General features: G+C 36.3%; 1 protein-coding gene across 15 annotated transcripts in view; it reads right to left on the reverse strand.

Annotated features, from left to right (window-relative positions):
• RALGAPA1 (Ral GTPase activating protein catalytic subunit alpha 1) overlaps window positions 1–21,661 on the reverse strand; it is a 135,855-nt gene that overhangs the window by 105,163 nt on the left and 9,031 nt on the right. For all 15 annotated transcript variants that reach the window (XM_064658609.1, XM_064658608.1, XM_064658607.1 and 12 more), the window contains exons 2-12: window positions 18,237–18,347; window positions 17,670–17,719; window positions 16,176–16,233; window positions 15,459–15,502; window positions 14,377–14,554; window positions 12,668–12,783; window positions 10,583–10,721; window positions 4,433–4,641; window positions 3,722–3,961; window positions 1,382–1,570; window positions 773–910 (exon numbers count right to left, since the gene is read on the reverse strand). In XM_064658609.1, the coding sequence (XP_064514679.1) occupies window positions 773–910; window positions 1,382–1,570; window positions 3,722–3,961; window positions 4,433–4,641; window positions 10,583–10,721; window positions 12,668–12,783; window positions 14,377–14,554; window positions 15,459–15,502; window positions 16,176–16,233; window positions 17,670–17,719; window positions 18,237–18,347 (1,472 nt within the window). The remainder of the gene's footprint in view (window positions 1–772; window positions 911–1,381; window positions 1,571–3,721; window positions 3,962–4,432; window positions 4,642–10,582; window positions 10,722–12,667; window positions 12,784–14,376; window positions 14,555–15,458; window positions 15,503–16,175; window positions 16,234–17,669; window positions 17,720–18,236; window positions 18,348–21,661) is intronic.

Consider the following 21,661-nt stretch of genomic DNA (forward strand, 5'->3'; position numbering starts at 1 on the left):
GAATATTATGGAGTCTGGAGTCATATACCCACCTCTGCGTATGTATGTGCATATGCATATTATACATAAAATGCACACACTTTATACGACCTTAAAAGATCCCCAAATTATACACTCTTCGATTTTCTATAGCCTCAACTTCAGTGAAGCAATTCATTAAACATTTCAAATTAACACAATTTCTACAATGGCAAATTTCCTAGAAGCAGTTAAGAAAACTTCCGTTAGGAACTGCTGCAATGCTCTCATTCCTTAAGGGTGTCACCGGGGTGTTGTAGTGTCTGATCAAGTTTTTCAAATACTTACACTGTAAATTCAGAAAAAGATGAGAAAATATCCCTGACACCTTATTAATCAGGTTAGAAAAACTATAGGAGTGGATGTTTTGTGTGTGGTGACTAATATTGTAATAGTGTCTAATAAAAGAAAAAAGTCTCTAAGCGTTCTCACAAAACATTTAAGTAGGAATATTTCACAGAGTCACAGAAAATGCTGAGCTGAAAGGGATTCAAAAGGATCATTTGCGCTTGTAGCAAATGTGGGTAGAGCCCTTCCCATATCTTCGTTCACGAAGCCTAGCCATGAAGGGATTTATCATCATACTCGTTACATATAAAATAATTTTTAAAATTTAGAGATGCTTCAGAGATGCATGGGATTCCCTGGCAGAAGTATTGCATTACATTCCACTCTTTATGTGCTGATAGCAAGAGTTTCAGATAATTCTTGATAGATAATTTAGATAAAATTAGATATCAAGTCTATTTCATACCTGCAATACTGACTGCACTCCAGCTCGTACATTTTGCTCTTCAATATCAATTTCAGATGTTTTATGCAAAGTGTCTTCATAACAGCCATTTCTTGTCCAGTTTGAATTTCTAACATGACTCGAGTTCATCCCTTTTTCCTGAAAAATATTTTTTGTTAAAATCCCATACATTTATAGACAGGTAATTTGGCTTTATATTAAAGGAAAAAGGATATAATAGATATTAAATAATAAACAATGGCAGACAAATGCACCTTAAGGATACAAAAATATTTCACGAAGCTTGTAGCAATTCTCTTAGAAGTATAAGAATAAAATAACTATTTTCCTCATGCTTTTATTTGTATATAATTTTTACACATCTGAATGTTGGCATACCGTATAATCCATCACTTGAGAACAGTTCATAAAATGATATGAAGTTTTAAATTGAATGAACCACATTAAAAGGCTTCAGACAATGGATAAAATTGGTAGCTCACTCATGCAGTGTTTGACAATTGATTTTCCCCAACGGATGCTCTAACATCAAAGTAAACCACATATAAACTAACAAGGAAGCCACTTCTCTGTCTACTGGCATATTAAAAAGTCGCACAAATATTTTACCTCTTCTCTTTCTTTTCCTTTCTCTGATGAATTATGGTCAATGTTTTCATCACAATCTACAGTTGTGCACTGCATCATTTCTTCAGGTTCTTTCATAAATAAAGGTTTGTCTTCTTGTTGAATCCATTCCTGATACACCTTTACTACCTTCCTCATGGCAGCTGCTTCACATATTGGTAACAGAAATGCCTGAGTAGAAAAAGAACGAAACAAAACCCAGTCACAATACTTGAAATCAAGTAGGGCTCTTGTACAAGTTATAAGATATAAGGGGGGGGAAATATAGCCACTGTAGGATCTTAACATACATTTTACTCCTAAATCTAAATGTTTCCTCACTTTCTTTATATATGAACTGAAAAAACCATGAGATTTAAACAAAGTAACTTGTCAAGAAAGTACTTGGACAACTTCATTGCCAAAGAGAGAGAGAGAGATGAGAATCCACGCGGGCATATCTACTTAACACCTAGCCTGCTGAAATTCAGACCCACACACTCCTCAAAAATATGCAAAATGAATGAGCAGAAGTTTTTATTACAACATTTTCCATTCAGAGGATTTGGAAGAGTGGAGTTAATCCAGTTTTAAATGACTAAGAAAAATTCAAATGACACACAATACTGGTAGCCATTTATCTTATTTTTAGTTAAATGAGATTTTACAAAACGGTATCCTTAAAACAAATGACTCCCTGGAAAGACTTTAGAATTGTTGTTCCTATAAACTGTGTGTATGAGTTGATGTAATGGTTGATCAGTGCCCTCTTCAGTAGGTTTTCTGTATCTGCTGTACTGGTAACAACAACTGAGCAGAAACCTTTAACACTAGTCAGGTTTTAACTAACTATAAATACATTTACCAATGACCACAACATTCTAATTATATTTTTTAAAAACCAGATAAACTACACCAACACACAGTTTTACTGAGTCTATGCTGTGAATGTTGAAGATTCATTGCCTTTGTCTTTAAGGAGGGCCCACTTAACACAAGTTTTATGTTCTCTCTGTAAATAGACATTTAATACCACTATCACTCTGAAAAGAATTGAGCTATGCATTACAGAATTAAACAAGTTCATCAGTCACACACTTGCTCATCAAGTCTAACAGTCTTCAGCAAGTTCAATATACATTTTTCTGTACCCTGAAGTCTAAAATGCATAAAACTTGTTCCCTACAAACAATCTTTCTACCACTTAGTAAAACTGAAACCTCTTGTTGACTGGAATAACTCAGTCCTAATGTTTTAGACAACATCTGACATATTAGAAATTAATTTACACTGAAAACTCCTGTTTAAATAATGATGTAAATGAGATCTCAGAACTGCACATAAAATCTAAATAATCTACATAACTCACAGAGTACTTTGTGAAAAGAATGAAGAAAATTGCCTTTGCTGCCATTTTTCACTGTGGGGACAGTTTTTAAATTGACCATTGATAATTTTAGACTACATTTCATGTCTTAGACCCTGTAAGCCCTTGAGCGGCAGCTGAATTCAAGTATCTCCTTCAGTAACGTGTCTAAGCTCTTCAATACAAGGGGTATGGATAAGCTTCTGACATTTATTTACCTCATTCAAAAATATCTGTTTCATCCAGATATAACAGAGTTTTAAAATGTTAAGCTTTCTGCTGTTTAAACCAATTAGTGTTGTGCACTGGACTTGAAACTTCGTATATTTTTCTTTACCATTATTTAGAAAACTCTCTTGTCTTTGATCTATAGTATGGGGCATAAGGAAAGTCTATCTTGTTCTGTTCTGGCATATGTTCTCAGTTTAAATTTGTTTAGTAGTTTCCAGTTGAGAAACACTATTTTGAGTATGCTCAGCTAACGTTTCTGGTTACAGTGAAGTCAGAAGCAGAAGCTGTTACCTCTTACAGCCACCTGTCACAGTATTCTGATGAACACTATCAAGGTAAGGACATTCAGTTGCTCCTAAAACAGCTCTTTAACAGGTGGAGACTCCCACAGGAGGCTTATGTAAATATGGTTGGTTGTCAGTTCTAATAGTTACAGTGTTGATGTATGAAAAGATGAAACATTCACGTTTATGGGGAACTGTGAAGTCTAAGTTAAATGCTGTCAAACTTGTTATTAAAGATATAAAATTAGAAAAATCAGGAACTGGGGATATTCTACACAGAAAATATTTCAGAATTTTAGCTTTTTGATTCTTAAAGGTAAGATGACAGATCCTTCAAGGCAAGATGACAGAAGAACTTTATATAATGTTTGCTGATCAAGTGCTCTTGAAAGAAAACCAGGACGTAACGATAATTTATAATATAATAATCAAGATTCATGCATTTTAAAGAGGGTTTTTTACCTGTCGAAAAATCTCAGTTAGAAAATTAACATTACTTCTTTTAGAAGAAAAGACTTTGCGGACAATTTCAATATCAGTTAAATGCTCTTCATCAATACTGCAGAGGCTGGAAGAACTTGGTTCTCTCTCTGTTAGAGTACTTGTATTAGAATGAGATTGTTCTGGCTCTGCATTTCTATCCTGCTTATCAGTACTGTCATTTTTGCTGTCCTCCCTTGAAGCCATGCTAGCAGCTGCTCTCTGAAATAAAAATTAAAGAATATTCCATAGCTCATTTTTAGTACAACAATTGAATGCTACAATTTAAGTTATACAACTTAAACATAGTATATATAACATATATAAAATATAAATACAGTTTATATAACATATAAATATAGTTTATATAACATATAAACATTATACTTAAACAAGTATAATTTAATGAATTATTCAGTACAATGAATTCAAGAAAAAAACCACACAAAAAAAGGACTCACTGTATTTCAAGAGTTCTTATGTCTATTTGATTAAAAACAAATTGCAGAATTTGAAACAAAAAAAAAGCAGCATAGCAGATCGTTCTGAAGTGAACTAATAAGCATAACATTTGTTCAGAAATTCCTTTTTTAACTTTTCATTAGTTGTAATTATCATAGGAGTGCATATTGCTGACATAACAATTAAGACAAAAACATGAAAACAAACACATTTTGGTGCATTTGATTTTACCTGAATATTCTTTGGCACATTTTCACCTTCCATCCCAGGAATATGAGGTCCTGTATGAGGTTTTGGCTCAAGCCAGAAAGACACCAACCATCGAATGACAATAACACGAGCCTTAATAAAAGGTTCCTTTGTGCAATATATTGCCTCATTGGTTTCAGCATCTTTCTTAACCATTACATAGTGTGGCTTTGGTCTCATTTGTGGTATATCTGTGAAGAAATACAACATCTTAAAAATAAGTGCAGAGAGAAAGCTCTGTGTAAGAAAGAAATCCTAAAACCATAAACAATACATGTGAACTTTCAGAGGTGTTTTGTTGCATTCACTGTTGCACAACTCATTCCCAGATGTGCTGAAATGAATGCAATAGAGAAAATTTCAATTATTATAAGACATCAAAACACTTTACTTTTCTCCCAGAGGGAGACAACACTGCTTGGTCCAAAAGACAGAAAGTTATATCTGCTATGCAAAACCTTTAATTTTTTTATCTGACAGTGATTTCTATAGCCTTACATATTTGCTTTTTTTTTCCTAAACAAGTAAATATATTTATTTTCCTTGTTTTCAGTTTTTTTTAAGCTACATGTTATACCCAATATTTAAATATAAACTTCATCAAATTCACTACTTCACATTTTCATTAAAAATTACAAAGAAGTTCTAAGTAGCAAAATAACTGTTAACTAGACTACGACCTATACGAGAAAACTATTTTCATACAAAATTAAGATATTGTCAAATCTAACCATGACTACAATGGGAGATATATAATTCCCAAATGTATACAGCAGCTACAATAAACACAGCCTCTTCTGGCCCTGCAATAGGTGAAATATGAATAGAACAGAGAAATCCTGCTCCAAAGCCATGTGAGCTTTGCAGCTTCACCTAGTGCCACATCTGCACTGGCTACTTTTGCTGGACTTTGCTGACAGACCACAGGCACACCTTCCTATGATTTATCTCAAAGATGATTCTGTGGCAATAGCTTCTGTACTGGCCTGCAGGGAATGTAATGAATGATGTCCAGCAGCACACGAACTTGCAGGAACTGTGCTTATTTGGAGCCTATAATTGACAATTCCATTTTCGCTATCCCATGTTCTACGTGATAGTTCAGAACTGTAGAACAGCTTCTAGTTCTCTACTGTGCTGGAGTCATCAGTATTCCTGAATATGCTTCAGAAAAAAATATGCCAGTACTTAATAACTCAATGTGGATAGAATGGACACGTGTGATAAAAACACTACAAAGATGGGGAAACACAGGGATAATGTTTTAAAATTGTGCATTTTTCTGTGACTCAACACTGCAAAATGTAATTTCTGGGTTTCATAACCCAAGACAGGGTCCAGAATAGTTCTGCGTTACTAATTATCACCCTGAAGCAGCAGCAGTACTTTCATGTGCAAATGACATTTCTCTGGGAGTGGTGTGCCAACCAACTCTAATCCTAGCTCTAGAAGGGCAAGTGTGAGATATGCTCCAATACAGAAAGAAGATGAATATTAGTGTAAGGACAGATTATGATATGTGCTGTCAGAACACCCTGCTGCTGGTGTTTCAGTATCCCAGTTTTAATCTAGTGACAGCACAAAAACCCCAAACCAAAACACACAGAGCATAAACAAAAATCCAAACCAAAACAACAACAAAGACCAAAAAGAAGGAAGCATAAAAAATTACAGTCCTATCCAGAGGGATAGATTGGACAGAAATAGTACTTCAGCACTGCCTCAACTCTTCTATTGCCTGAAGTACACGAGCAAGAGAGATGTTCCATGGTTTAACAAACCAGAGGGCAGTTCAAACATACTAACGGTGAGAGTCAAAGAAGACAAAGTAGTCACACTGAACAATATAAAGTTGTTCCCTGACCGTATCTTCCTAATGCAAGGTCAAGAGCTACTTTAAAGGATTCTGCATAACTTTGCCAGTTTATGGTATCAGAATACACAAGCTATCTGGATGGTAGCAAAGAAAAACTACTACTATCTAGGCAATTAAATTACGACAGCCTTTTTAAGGCATCTAAAGTGAAGCCAGCCTATCTGCCAGACTGCTGCAAAGACTTCCTTGTTATCCATACAAATACACAAAATCCAGCACCAGCACTGAGGATATCCAAGATGGTGTATCTTGGTGCCATTTCAACAGTCACATACTTAAGTAGTGATAAACTCATCACAATGCTGCTAAACTGAGGAATGTTCCCAGAACACACTACAAAGTTACATGCACACTTATTACTTTTAGAGGAAGCATTACTTTTAGAGGAAAAAACCACGATTCTTGCATACCATCCACTTAAGTAAGTAACAAATGCACACAATACTTTTTGAAAAGTTTACAAATGGTTTATTTACTGCAAATGAAAAACCTCAGCACATTGTTTTCATTCTGTGGAAAGCAGCAGGTTAGTAAGAAAATGAAATCCAGTATCTTAAACAGATGCATATATAACAGTACAGTCTGTGAAAGAAGAAAGCAAATGTCTGATAGCACATTAAAGATGCAAAAATCGGTTCTCTCTGGTATCTATTTGCATTCAGCAGAGCACAAAGGCTGCAGTATTTTCAAAAGGACTAAAAAGCAGTAAACATGTCTTTGCAGTATATTGTCTCCTTTTAGCTTCGTGATATCCTCTTGGAACATCCTTTCTATACATTTTGTTTCAACTGCAGTATGTGCTGAAGCTGCTTCTCAAATGTATCCTCCTTCAGCCATTTCCTCTATTTTCACATTTCTGTCCATCTTGGAAGTAGGTATCAAGGCTTCAGATGAGGACACAGACATAAAACCAAAGCAAAACAGAGCTTGTTAGATTGACTCAAACAGCACAAAAGAAAATATTCCCTTCCCCCAACTTTCCATTTTTCCTTTCTGTAATGTTTTGGGCTTTCCACACCTGCTGCCCTTCCCCCTCTGGGTACCTGATGTGAGCTGATGCCAAAAAGGGCAGGGAGCTGTAGGTGGTGGAAGACATACACAGGGTAGAAAATGAAAAGGCCAGCAAAACCTCAGTTATAGTGGTGGACTCTTGTAAGCTTTGACCACACTTAATTTTTAAGACAATAAAGGGTTCATCAGGAATGAAAAGCTGAAGAAAACTGTAGGATAGGCCACTCTGTTGTTTCCCTGTACATGAAGGAGCCCATTCAAACGGCTTGGAAACAGCATAGAAAGGCACATTACTATAATGGAAGAAGCAGTGCCCCTAGAATCTTACTGCCATATCTCTAGTTCTTCCTAAACAGTTTCTAACTCAATCTCAACAGATGTTTAACATCTGTTAACACTACAGTAAGACAAAAACGAGCAAAGAAACAAAAACCCCCAAACCAAACCAAACCAACAAAAAAAATAAAATCCCACAAAAAACCAATCTCATGGGCACAACACTAGCCTTCTTGTAACTGGAATGCTCAGTGCTTCTTACTCTAACCAATATATTTATCTGAAAAGAAAGAAGGAAAGCAGGAAAGAAGGAAAAAAAGAAACCTCAGTCTAATATACTATATCCTGTAAAGCCCTGTATCAATGCATGTTTATTAAAATTACTGTTTTGATTTGTACCTCATGACTTCTCCTAGATTAAACATTACACCAGTAGCATAAGAACTGTTTTGAGTAGCAGGCTCAGTGCCCCAGTTTGTCCTGTTTTCAGTCTAAATGCTGTAAATTCAGAACAGGTACAGGATTCTTTTCAAATAGGATGGGAAGATGCATGCTAGAGAAGAACTTCTTAGAGGAGAAAAGATTATTCTACTTACCAGTGCTTCTGCTGTTTTCATCACTGTATTGTTCCAAAAATCCTCATCACTGCTGCTGACTTTGCACAGTTTAAGGCACTCACAGTAATTCTGGAGATCTGTGCCCATTTCTTCTTGTTCCCTATTGTCCTCTTCTTTACTAAGGTGTTGGAAGTTTCTTGTTTGCGGTTCACAGAAAAACAGAGGACTACAGTAACACTTCTATGGAAGACTAAATCAAGATCTTCATAGAAAGAGAAAATATAATTTCCATATTTCCTGTTCGAGGACATCAAGCAACAGTAGGTTTGCTTTCTTAGCACTGCTTACCATACTTCTTGTAGCTATTTTATCACTGAATCTCTTCTGCATCTTCACATAACTCTTGTTCTACTGTTACTTATGGCTAGATTTATACTGTCTCTTCTCCCCTAGATGAGAAGCGCCACTGTTTATCTTTCCCAAGAAAACATGGTTTTGAAACAACCATCTCTGAAATCCAAATAAATATATGTACACTGGAAGAAACTACAACCTTTTCAAAAAAACTTCCCTGACAGCCTGATTTTATAATATGGAATTGTGGCTGGACATCCCTACTAATGCTTTTGAGATTCTGCACCAACAGATAAGAGGAACAGTGAGGTGAGGTGTTTGTGTAAGTAGTGTTTCAAGTAATTAAATGGTAGCTTAAAGCCTGAGTACCTGGTATCGCTTTGCAAAGAAGAGTCTTGAACTCTGTTGGCTTACAACCAACACTGCATGGGTGCATGCAAACCTGATATAACAAAAATCAAGATTTGCAAACAATGTTCTAGTTTAAAAATGGACTAAAAACCTCTGAGTTTACTTAAACCTAAAATTTCACTCTATGTGGAAAGATACATTCTAGCACCATCAGCTTTAAAGAGTGTGTTAAACTCTAGCCTCCTCTTCCTACTCCAAGCTCTTAACAAAATGCAGTTGGCACAAAAATCTAATTAACTTTGCCCTATGAGAACTATGAGCAAGCACTGTATGATCCAAACACTATGATTCTGTACAGATAAAGCCAATGTGCTCAAAGAACCGCACACTAACACCTTTTATCTCAGCAGCAGTAGTTTCTCTTCAGAGCAAAACTGAGATGAACAACAGAGATCACATTAAAGAACTGTTTTACAAGAACCTTTCATTTACCTCAATCAGGTTAATATAGCAAGATTGACTCTAATGAAAGAGTCAGAGGCCTCCACAAATGAATAACTGAAAATCAGGAACCATAACATGTTCTTTCATGAGAAATACTTTTGGAGAATGCTCTGTGGGCAACATGACAAGCAAAAAACTTTGCTATACTCTCTTGTTAGAGAGCACAGTTACCTGCCTCAAACACTGTTAAGGCCATAGAAGGGAGGAATTTCTGACAGGAAGGTGCTAATTCCAGGCCTTGGCAGAGGCAAGATCTGGTTAGCACATCCTGGTTAATGCATCCCCACGGTGATAGACTGTGTGGAAAAGAAGCAACTGCTCATATGCATATCACCGGTCAAACAAACATAGCATCTGCAACCATCAACAACCACCCAATCACCCTGGAATATGCCTCTGTGGATACCCAGAACTTGGACTGTATAAAGGTAACACAGTTGTCCAGGTGCTAAGATCTAGCGGGACGTTAACAAAGCCTGGAAAGAAGGATATATCACTGACAGTGGATACAAAGAATGCAGAATTTACGGGCCACAAGGACAATTGTCACAACTCCCAAGAAAAGGAAGAAACTAATAAAACCAACTCAGCAATTGTGCTGAAATCAGCTCCGACTGGGTAAAAGGTAATTCTGGCAGGGGGAGATCATGACCACTGATTCATGGCCCACCAACTCAAGAAATCCATGACGCAAAAGAAGAGAAAGACTGAGCATGCACACTAATTAGCATGAGAAGCAAGGGAATCATTTAACCAACAGAAGCTAGAATACTAATTAATAAGAGAACTATGTAACTTGTAGCCAATAAGCATTAACTCCTTTGTTTGCTAAAATGTATAAATGTGAAAAGATTTGGTAGTCAGCAGCAAACCTTATGGACTCAGCACCCCTTTCTGCACAGAAGTTACCAACAGAAAAATGAACTGGGTCCCCCACCATGCCACCGAGCCCAAGGTAAAGAAGGATCATTGGGATGCCGCTGGATCTACAGGTGGTGACTATCTTTTGCTGGTACTATCTCTCTCCTTCTCTCTCTTTCTCTTTCCTCTATACACTTAATGTTACAAAATAAAGTCAGTGTTGTTCAACTGGCATTTGGTCTAGTTTGCAACTTAACTTGGGCAGAGGCATCTTCACTAATTGCATCATAACTTCCTTATTAAGTAAAATGTAATGATTTTATCAGCTGTGTTAACACTTACCAAGTATAGGGTTATACAAGCTGCTCTCCTTACAAATGTTTGGGAAAATAGAAGGTAAGTAGTATTTCTTAAAATTTGAGAATAAAAATGAAAATCCCTTTTCCTGGTTTTCCTTGTTCTTCCATTCTAAACTCTTAACCTTAAAAAAAGAAATTGGACAAAGTAAACATCTATAAGTGGAATAGAAAGATAATTTACAAAGAGGACATTTCATCAATTATTTCTTTGAAACAAAATCATATACGTTTTAATAAACACTTTCAGAAAGATTAAAAAGAAACTAGCTAGGAAACAACACAGAAACAAAGGCTGTTCTCTTCCAAAACATTGCTTCAAAATGAACTTGAACACACCAAATACCTAAACCAATAGAAATACATCCACCTTTACAAGTCACCTTGCTAAGTCGGGGAGTAAACCCAAATCCAGTGCTTTTAATAAAACTGTTTTACTTCAAAATGTTTTATAAGAGAAGAATAATTACCCATGCCACTCCAAATACTTCTTTAACAATTTCTTTTAACACATTTTGACTAATAAGTGTCCACATAGTCATTATAATAAGTACTTGGATTCATTTGTACACAGTTGGCAATACGAAACAAACATTTTTCAACCACGTGCATCAGAAGATACAACTTTAAAGTTGAGTTACACAAATGTACTTTCATGGATGATGAGTACTAAGCATTTCCCATTATGAAATGTTTTCCTACGTGGTAAGCAGTACGAAGCATGGTAAGTTCTCCTTAAGAAATCCAACATGCAGTTTCCATCTTTGTTTGCAAGGATCCATCTGCCTGCAGAGCTGGGTAATTTACCCTTCTTTTTTTTCCTTTTCCCCTCTACTCCTCCATTCCTTATTCAAAGCCACAGTTCTATTACAATCTATTTTCAGGGCTTTTAGAGTGGAATACATATTTCATCTCCCAATATAATTCAATAGAACGGGCGATACGTATTATTTTGTGACAAAGTCCTTTAGCAGAACTTAATATCAAAGAAGTAACTACTCAGCTTGCAACTGTCAGTGCCTCTAAAGAAAATTCAGCAAAACTTCAGCACTCACATACTGAACAAGCCCTTTGACACCTGTCTCAATGACTTATCTGCATTTAAATATAATACTACCAATTCACTACAGAGAGAGCAGTTGTCTTCAAAAACATAAACGCTATTTTTCTCCAAAGTGAATAGTCAGTAATAAGCTTACCCTACAGATCACAAGTATGATGACCTCTGTTCAAACTGGGGGATGCTGGAAGCAACAAAATGAGGTTGCAAATTGTTCCAGCACGGTAAAGTTCACAGAGGAGGACAGATAAAGGGAAGCCATGAAATCTTTAACATTGGTCATATTTGTACACTGCCCATCTTCTCTAGAAAACCTGCAAAAGTGTGAAGGAAAACTTCTGAGCCCAACTGGGCTCTGCTGGACAAGTCTAACCCAGAAGGCAGTACCCTGGAACATCTACCATGTGTCATGCAGTCAAGCAACTTGCTGTGCACGTGACAGCAGAGCAGGCTCAGAAACAGCATGTGCTAGTTGGCCAGCAAATCAATTACATAACATACAACAGCTAGGCCACAGTTTTTGACAGAAGCTGCTGCCATGCCCTGCCCTGCATTTCAAGTACTGGCTGAGATCATGGTAGTGTCAAACTACAAAGGGAAGGACATACAGTGTGAGCCCGAGTTGCACACTGTGGACTAAATACTTGTTCAAGTCTTCATTTTCTGCACACAGTTGATTCACTGGTTGAAGGCAACAGGCAGGGAAGGGGAGGTGAAAATGGGAAGGGAGCTGAAATCAGCTGGAAGTGACTGATAAGTTGTTTTTCCTCTATGTCACAATTTGATGGAAGATCCTCTGGTAAAAGACCTAGGAATCTTCACATAGAAGACAAGTGAAGATTTTTCTAGGAGAACCTACTTTTTACAAAGGACACTTGAGGGAGGGGCAAGAGGGAGGAATCTTTAAAGGATTTTTATAAACATCTGCAGTGCTAAAAGTAAAATACTTATTGTAATGGACAGAGGTGTTAATCATTTCATACTCGTTTGCTTGGAAACTATAGAACATACCTGAATTACCATGTATTTCAAAAGTGCTTCTAAAAAATAGCTAGTTAAATCTTCTTGTCCTTTATCTCCCGATTGTGGAGGAACAAGTGGAGTGATTTCCTCTGTAGTCACTTGAGCTATTTAAAGAAAAATAGAAGTACACCTAACATTTAGACCACTTCTTCTCATGCATAAATATCTACCGAGTTATGAAGATAGGAATGCACTGGGGTAAGCAGAGATAGTTATAGGTAAAACAGTACACCCACAGATTAATGAAAATCAGGAAATTTTAACTAATAAACCACCACAGAATTAATTTCTTACACATATAAAAATCACATCAGATAATAACTAGGTTTTCTTAATGCACCTTGGGAATCTACCTGCCAAAACCGAATTTTTCCAAAAGGTGTAATCCATTTCTTTTGGAATTTATGCAAACAATAGAGTAACATTTATGTTGCACAAATGCCAAAACTTTACTTACATCTTTCACAATTTTCTCATTTGATAGTTGATCAGTTACATTTTTGTTAAGTTTTACTAGCTGTGTCTTTTCTTTGCCTCAACAACGAAGCTACTTCAGAGTTGAGTTTTCTCCTGTTCCTGTAGTTAGATGCTCACATTTCACTCTTTGCACTCTGCATTTCACAAGATAACTGCAGAACAGGGCTTAAGGATGTAGCAAACTTTTGCCTGCAGAGCTATCCTGCCATGAAATTTGTCTGCTAAGTTTCAGAAAATTTAATAACTAGTCACAGAGACACTGCCTGCCTCTACAAGCAACAAAATATTAAAATACTGGGTGAAGATGGAAAAAAGGCAACAGCACTTAATGTTCAGAGGAAAAAGCAGTTAACTTCTTATTCCCACTTATGTGAATGCACAGTTTGCACTTACGACCCCATCTAATTGCAATTCATTAATAAGTAAGCTTAAAATCCCACTAACAAGAATAAATTGAGTTAGTAGGCAAGAGGCTGCCCAAAGTAACCAGTATCTGATATTTACTGCTGGAGTGAACAAAGGAAAAACTGTCTTAAGAATCATCTTAAGAGAAAAATTATCCTCTATTGATTAGAATCAAGACAATGACCTTACCAGTAAAAAAAAAAAAATCTAGAAAGTATAAAAGCCTTATCTCAGAATGCTCATGCTTTTCTATTGATGCAAACCTTTATGACCTCAGGTTTTGCAATTTACAAGGTCTGATGCTTTTCAAAGATTTCAAGCTGCAAAAATACCACAGCCTTAATTGCCTGGTCATACCCAGACACATTTGTCCTTACACAGTGCCCTAAAAACCACTCATTCTCTTAAAGGCCACACCAGAAACTGCTTTGCACAGCTTGGTCTCTGGAGTATGAACAAAGCCAGCGCAAATGTTCAATGCAAGCAGAATGTACAACTTTGCAGTAGATGCAGTATCCTCTTGCAATTCTGAAGAATTGCATAAAATTGGTCAGTTAATTTCCCCCCCCGTGTGTTAAGCTACAATAGCCATACTTAGGGAAAACACCCCAACAACCACAGAAAACAACTCATCCTGAAAAATAACAAAACAGTTGCTACTGAAAGAGGACTTGATAAACTGCTAAGAAACTCATTAATAGCTCCATCATCTTCCTGGGTACATATGTACTTTAGTTTTTGTTACCTCAACTTGCCTTTTCTGTGACAAGACTTGAATTATGTTGAGAATTGAGTAATATTACCAAATAACTTACTTTCTTGAACATTAAGCGGAGGGTTAATGAGATTATCAAGTGTTCGGGGGCCATATTCAGACTGTGGTGATGAAAATCCAGGAATCAAGCAGGAAAACATCCATAATTGTTCTTTACTACAGTTATTTTGAAGTGCTTGCAGCCACAAAAGAAAGAGACGCACGCCCTCTCGACGTATCTTAGAAGGAAAAAAAATGGAATAAGTTATCTTGTCCCAGAACATACAAAAGAATTTCCACTTGTCCTGGAAGGAAAAGGTGAGTGATAGAAAAAATGAGGACAAACAGTATGACCACCAGCAATCAGCAGAGCCAATCTAACACATCTGCTGCTCCTGCTGAAATGCAAGGGTAACCCTGGCACCTTCACTGCTGTTTGTCTCACAGAATTTTTCATAGGGGTTTCTCTGAAAGAAGAGGAAAAAACCAACACATGTCTAATCATTTGCTTGACTACAGCACTGCAAGACACCACATAAATTTTTCAGAAAATAAAGACTGACATAACATTTCTAAATGTGTTCGTGACAACAACAGAGTGAGCTTTCTGTATCAGAATGACCCATTCTACCTTCTTCCATTTCTCCTTCAAAAAAGGTGATGGAGTCCTAGAGCACTCCCCTCCTGGCTCCGTATCAGACAAGCCTGCAGGTGGTTTACAGAAGAATGGAGCAGCTGTTTGCTGCAGTACCAAAACTACATGGCTTTTGTTCCATGGTCAGCCATTTAAGTTATTCTACCCACTAGCAAGTCTCTTTGGCACATAGATAATCTTCCATTTCCAAGGTAGTTCTGATTCCTGAATCTTAAAACCAGTTTCCTTGCCTCTAATAATGAACGGTTAAGGCAATACTTTTGTGTTAATGCAAAATCCTTTAAACCACTGGCTACTCTATATAAACACATTACTACTCTGAGTAGTTCTACCGAGGTAAAGATGATGATTTGAAGTCATTCTTTCACAACACTCAAGTTATGATCTGGTTCTGATTCCTGTGCTTTTACTATAAAAATTTGCTCTTATGTTCTTATTTGTATTTTTAAGTATTTTAAGCAAACGTAGTATGTAACTTTTTTCAATACCTTTAATGAATTTCCAGTGTGAAGAAGCTTCTTTAAAATCAACCCTAAAAAAAAGGAAAAAAATATGTTTGCTTTTGTTCTTTCTTTCTATATAAGTAAGATGTCAGAGTTCTCGGTCAGACTTGATAGTAACTTTTAAACAAGTCCTTGGCAATCTCCAGTTTGATCTTGGTGACCTTGATATCTTCAGGCAACTGACTCAGTGCCAGAAGGAAAAAAACCAAACATCACCTTTTATAGCTTCCTCATAATGTATAATATCTTTCCCCAAGGACTTTTGAGATGTAGTAAATTAAAAGTAAATCATTCTCAAGTCATCACTATGCATAAAATCAGCATTCCCCATTTATAAACACCAACCTCATGTTAATTTTGAAATGTATTACTAAAAGAAAAAAATAAGGAAAAAATAATAATTAAAACTTTAAACTTTCCACCTTGTCCTTGTTCTTTCTCAGCCACTGTTCTATTTACAGATTCCCAGATTTAATTCTATCTAAAAGAGCATTCACTACTTTGGTGGGGTTTTTTGTTTGTTTTCTTTATTATTATATTTTTCCTTAACCTAGCTTGCAAGAGTTTCAAGACCATAATCCCTGGTACACCACTTAAAGTTCAAGGAAATGAGTAGCATAAACTACTAGTATCTACTAATAAAAAAGATGCTCAAAAAAAAAAAAAAAAGTAAAGAAAAAAAAGTAAAGAAAATCAACTTACCAATACTATGAAATTGCCATCTCTGATGAATCCTTTCAGGAAGGAGTTGTAAAATTTTCTATAAAAAACAGAACCCAAGGATGCATGTTGCAGATGTTGGTCTCAGAAGACAAAAGAGTGCTTTCGCAAAGGCCACAGGTCAGAAGCCAAAGCACCAACTTAGAAAATTCCCACACTGCTCTCCTTGGAAGCATTATTGTCCTTTCAAGATGACCCCATTCCTAAAGCTAAGAAGCCCAAAGGCTCTGACAGACTGTCTGACAAATCCTGCATTAGAGACTTCAGATGTTATTGCAGTTCATCTGGCTCCACTGCCTCTCTGATAGATACTGCTGCTTTTGGCATAGGGAATGCAATGGGATGAGCATCTGCCTCAGTTCTAGTTCACAACAGGTTGCATTAGATTATTCCACCTTTCTAGTGGCTTAAGCTAGGATGTTCAGCTGTCAGCTTGCCTATGTGGCACAAGCAAATATTCACTTCTGCCTTCTCAGAGCGATAATGAGCTACAGCAAAACAACCAAGACAAAACCTCTACACTTTGGTTGGAGGATGATCATCATCAGACAGTAAGAAACAGAGCAGTTAGTAACAAAGGCAGTTAAAAATTTATCATGTAGCACTTGCAACATTTAAACTAGAGGCACTTGTAACTCGTAAATAACCTAGTTTCTCAAATAAATTCCTGGATGTGGCCCTCCAGCACCCTGTGCAACTGCTTCCAAAGCACAGATGACCTAATATCCCTTTATGCAGGAACTAGTGAACAAATGAACTAGCTCTCTTCATATTCACCAACATACTTCACTAATCAATAAATAATAACTGAATTTGTATTCAACCATGAGGTAAGCATCGATCAGCTTTCAGTTTTACGTATTTAAAAAAAAACCACAGTCCTTGTTCTATAATTAGAAGCCTCCATGAAAAAAGGAAAGACAAAAATTTTACATTCTAAGCTATTTCTAAACTATAGTGCCTGCTCAGAAATGTTCTGATTTAATTAAATTATTTCTAATTTACCTAAATTAAGTCAAGATATGCTTTTGGAAAGGATATTGTGAAATGCAATTTTCAAATAATGAATCTTTTTGAAAGTAGAAAGGATCTATAAAAAACAATTCTGCAGTAGTAATCTATTATGAGAAAAATCAGATTTAACAGCAATCAAAAAGTCAAACAGATCACGACTAAACAGATATTGACTTTATGAGCATTTCAAAGTGTATAATGCACTACGGGAGAAACACCACCACCAAAGAGTAATGAACTATCTGCAGACATAAAAAAAAATATCTTTTTCCAGTTTAGACATCTTCTTGCAAAACTGCAAGTCAAATTCTTTTTCTTCTCACATAAAGCACATAAATTCAGCTCTAAGCAAAAGGAAGAAGGAAAGCAGTTAAATGCAAAGTGTATTTCCAGGCAAAGTGTATATTCCTGTAGAATAACAGGACTTAATTCAAAGCAAAAAACATATTCAAATTATCTTACCTCAAAAATAAAAAGAATAGAATCTAATTCTTCTCTCTGAGACTTGTGACCTAGATGCAATTAAAAATAAATAGAAGATACACTTTCATTATCAAAACAAAATATAAAAGCATTGATGAAGATCCTTAAATGTGTAAAACAAAACCCTGCATTTATACAACCATAACTTTGCATTACTTACGCAGATAAAAACTACATTTCATAAATACAATTTATAACAGGTACAGTTTGTATAACTTCCTATTATGGCATCAACAGCTGGGAGAGACTAAGTTACACAATATCTTGTTAAAGAATAATTCTGCAGAACACGAAGTATAACACCTTAAGAATCCTCACTTTGCAAAAGGACAAACCTCGTCATCAGAGAATAAACACCTCTTGCACACCTCCACTGTGCATGTCTCACTGCTCTGCCTTTATTTGCAAAGTTAGTGCTTACACATATTTCTGCACAGCTAATGTCACCATTTGTGACCACATAGGGCTTTATTTACAGCAGCCTGCATTATTTTATAACAAAACCACAAGAACTTAGACAAAAAATGTTCTATTTAGAATACTTACCTTTTTGTTTAAGGCCAACTTCAATAGTCACAAAGTTTTCAAAGAACACATAATATATATGTGAGAAATGTAGGTCAAAAAACTGTTTGAGATCAATTGATTCTGCATTCTCTGAAAAACAAAACAGAACATTGTTTACATTCATAATCAACCACTGCATACCATTAACCAGCAGTAAGAACTGAAGATATTTAAAAGAAAAGTTATCATTGGTAAAGAAGCTATTGAAGTTTTTATTTTTATATTGAGGCTAATAAAATTCAGGACGGCATGCCATAAGTGCCTAGTGAATTTTAAACCAGGAAGCAGCATCTTCTTGCACGCTCACTGTTTGCACGACAGTAATGCCAGCAAATCCCAATTCCATCAGAACTAGCACTGTACGGATAAATCTGGTTTTAATTGTTAATTTCATAGAAATAAAGTTGGCAATGGTGCCCAAACTCTACAGCAGAAAGACCATCATGATTCCCAACTGTAATTACTGGACACAACTAAGCTTACTAAAGAAGTATAAGAAGGATGGTAAACGAGGAACACATCTGTTCATTGGAAAAACAAGCTGTGAGGATGTAAACAGCAGCACTGGATTCCCACCGTTGCCTCCTTATTCCCTCCAAGCTCCAACATGCACTTTACTTTCTAGTCTGGCTCAGCCCCCCATACTCCTTTGATTGTGTGGTCTCAGGAGATCAGAAGCTAGGACCTCAGGGATACCCTGAGGTGGAAAAATCACTGTTAAGTATAGAGGGATGTGCTTTCTGGTGTACCTCAGGAAAGTTTCCAGATTCTCTTCCCTCAACCCCCCAGATGGTTTTGTGCAAATCCCCAGTAGAGAAATACAGTGTGATTTATCTAGATTAATTTTAAACCGATCATTTTAAACAACCAATTCCTTCAAGCCTTAGTACACACTGAACCAAGAGACACTCTCTGTCCTGTTAAATTTAACTACATAAGACTAGAGAAATTACGTGGACAAAACAATTAGCATGGAAGCAAAACTCCCTCCTTTCAGAATAATGATGTGAAACAAACAAAACCAAACAAAAATAAAACATGAAGGCAGCCCTTTCACCAGCTCTACACACAGACATCATCTTTCACTGTAGACATGTCTTCTATAAATTGCCTTTTAATTCTGTATGGGATCATAGGGGTTTTAACCTATGTATTCTAATTTAGAATACATCAATCTTTATCATCTTATGTGACTGGATATACAAATGGTAGAGTAAAAAGTACAAAATGAATCAATTGAAATGCCAAGACCATGGCATATTTTCAGTTATATTTTATTATGTAGCTTTAGAGGACTATCTTAAAACAAATTTTGCTATAGAAGTTTTCAATACAGATTTTGCTGTATCACAGCATTCTGTCAACATCTTGCATAATGAGTGTAGCAGAGCCAGAGTGCTCTAATATAGGCGACAACACTACATTAGCAGCTAAGATCAACTCTTAAGCAAGGCAGCTCAGCTGGGAATAAACTTAGTGGTCCAGCAGCAAGCACGTGCCTGACCACCCAGAGGACTACCAAACTCCCAGTTCTGCAGAAACTGCTACACCACATACAGACCAGCAGCTGAACTGTCAGAGTTTAACAGATGGAAATGTTATAGGACAACAAAAACCAATTCCACTTTAAACAAGCTAGACAATGATTTTCAGTTGTCCGGACAAGTGCACACAAAATGGAGCTATCACTAGAGCATAGGCAAAGCCATTACAAACACCTCCATTCATGGGGCAGAACCCTAAGTGAGTCCTAGGCTAGGGACAAGAAAATACAGGTGGAAGAAAACAAAAAGAGTATGAGATGGGAGGATTAAAGGAAAAAAAAAAAAAAAGCAATGATTGAGATGTTTGGAATAAGGGTGGCAGAAGGTATCCTGCAGTCCATATACTTAACTGCTAATGGGAATTGCACACAGAAAGTGGTGGAATGGTTCACTTGATGCAAATGTGCCAAAAAGACTACTTCCAAATACTAAAGGGAAGGGAGGCAGATAAGCAGGGTCTCTGCCAATCAACACATAGGAATGCTGCATTTTTGCAGGCATGTTAAATGTTTTGTTTCCCGAAATAGGCCCTCATTCCTTCCCCAGACATGGATCAACTCCGAAGATGACAAAAAAAAAAAAAATCCCAAATCAAATGTATTCTTTAAACAATCAATAAAACAGTCAGTAATTTCTAGAGACACTATTCCTAGATTCTTCAGGCAACAAACTGAAGGCTTGTCTACAGAACCAGCTGAACAGTGATTCTCATTTTACCACATAATTGCATACATACAATCGGTACTGTGGTAATGCATTCTGACTTTGGGGCAGGAGGTAGGGTGGAATTGCAGAGGTTTGTCCTTTTTTTTTTTTAATTATTTTTATTTTGTCTTTATTTATTCAAAAAATATGGTGTCAATGACCTCAGAAAATGCTTGAAGGAGCATTGGTAGACCTGTACTATTACCACTAACATCTAATTAACATTAGAAGCATACCTTCAGAATACAGATATAACTTGCAAGAGTAGGAGGCAAAGTAAAAAATTCCTTGACTTTGCAACTTCTGTAGCTAATGCATTTCTCTTTGATTTCTTCCTAAGATCACACTTGATAGCATAATCAAAAGTAAGATTTTAAAATTCAAACCAATTACCAACAACTGAATTCTTGCAATAAACTGTAATGCATTAGATGGAAGAAAATATGACATTTTATTCAATGGGAATTTTGTTCTTTCATTATGTGAAAATAATACTTTTTAAAAAACCCACAAACTATTTCTGTTAATGCTGAAAAACAGGTTTCCTTCTAAGGAAGGGAAAATACAGTTGTTCTTCTGATAGGTTTGCCACCTAGAGCAAAAGACAGAATCTGCTCATCATCAAAGGACACCTCTAGTGCAAGGTAGGTGTATTCAGCAAGCTGCTGGTGCAGAAATTTGTAACCTTGCGTTGGTCAAGAAGTTTGGAATTCATTATAAAAACCCTGACTAAGAATTATGGCAAGAAGGAGGAGGGGGAAAAAAGCAAATACAGCATGGAGATAACAATGTAGACCTTAAAAGAGTTTGATCTGGAAATCATCTAGTCTGGCCACCTGTAAACATCATTCCATCTCACAGCTACTGCTATACAAGGTATAATCCACAAGGTTAATACATGCACGGAGAGACTATTGCTCTCCTTGATTATTGTAACATTAAAACTTCCAGTTATATGCTGCTGTTATAGCTTTCTTCATTAATTAAGGATCTGATTTTTTTCTTAATGAAAATGTCTCTAAAATATTCAGTTTACCTTTATCCTTTTGATCAGCTAAAGATACAGCTCCTCAGTTCTCACATCTTAAACCATTTTCTCCAACACTAGGTCTCTGTCTCTTCTCTATGTTCTCTCAGAGTATCATAAATGTTGTA

Source organism: Pseudopipra pipra, chromosome 6, assembly GCF_036250125.1.
Source record: "Pseudopipra pipra isolate bDixPip1 chromosome 6, bDixPip1.hap1, whole genome shotgun sequence".
In the NCBI taxonomy this organism is placed as follows: domain Eukaryota; kingdom Metazoa; phylum Chordata; class Aves; order Passeriformes; family Pipridae; genus Pseudopipra; species Pseudopipra pipra.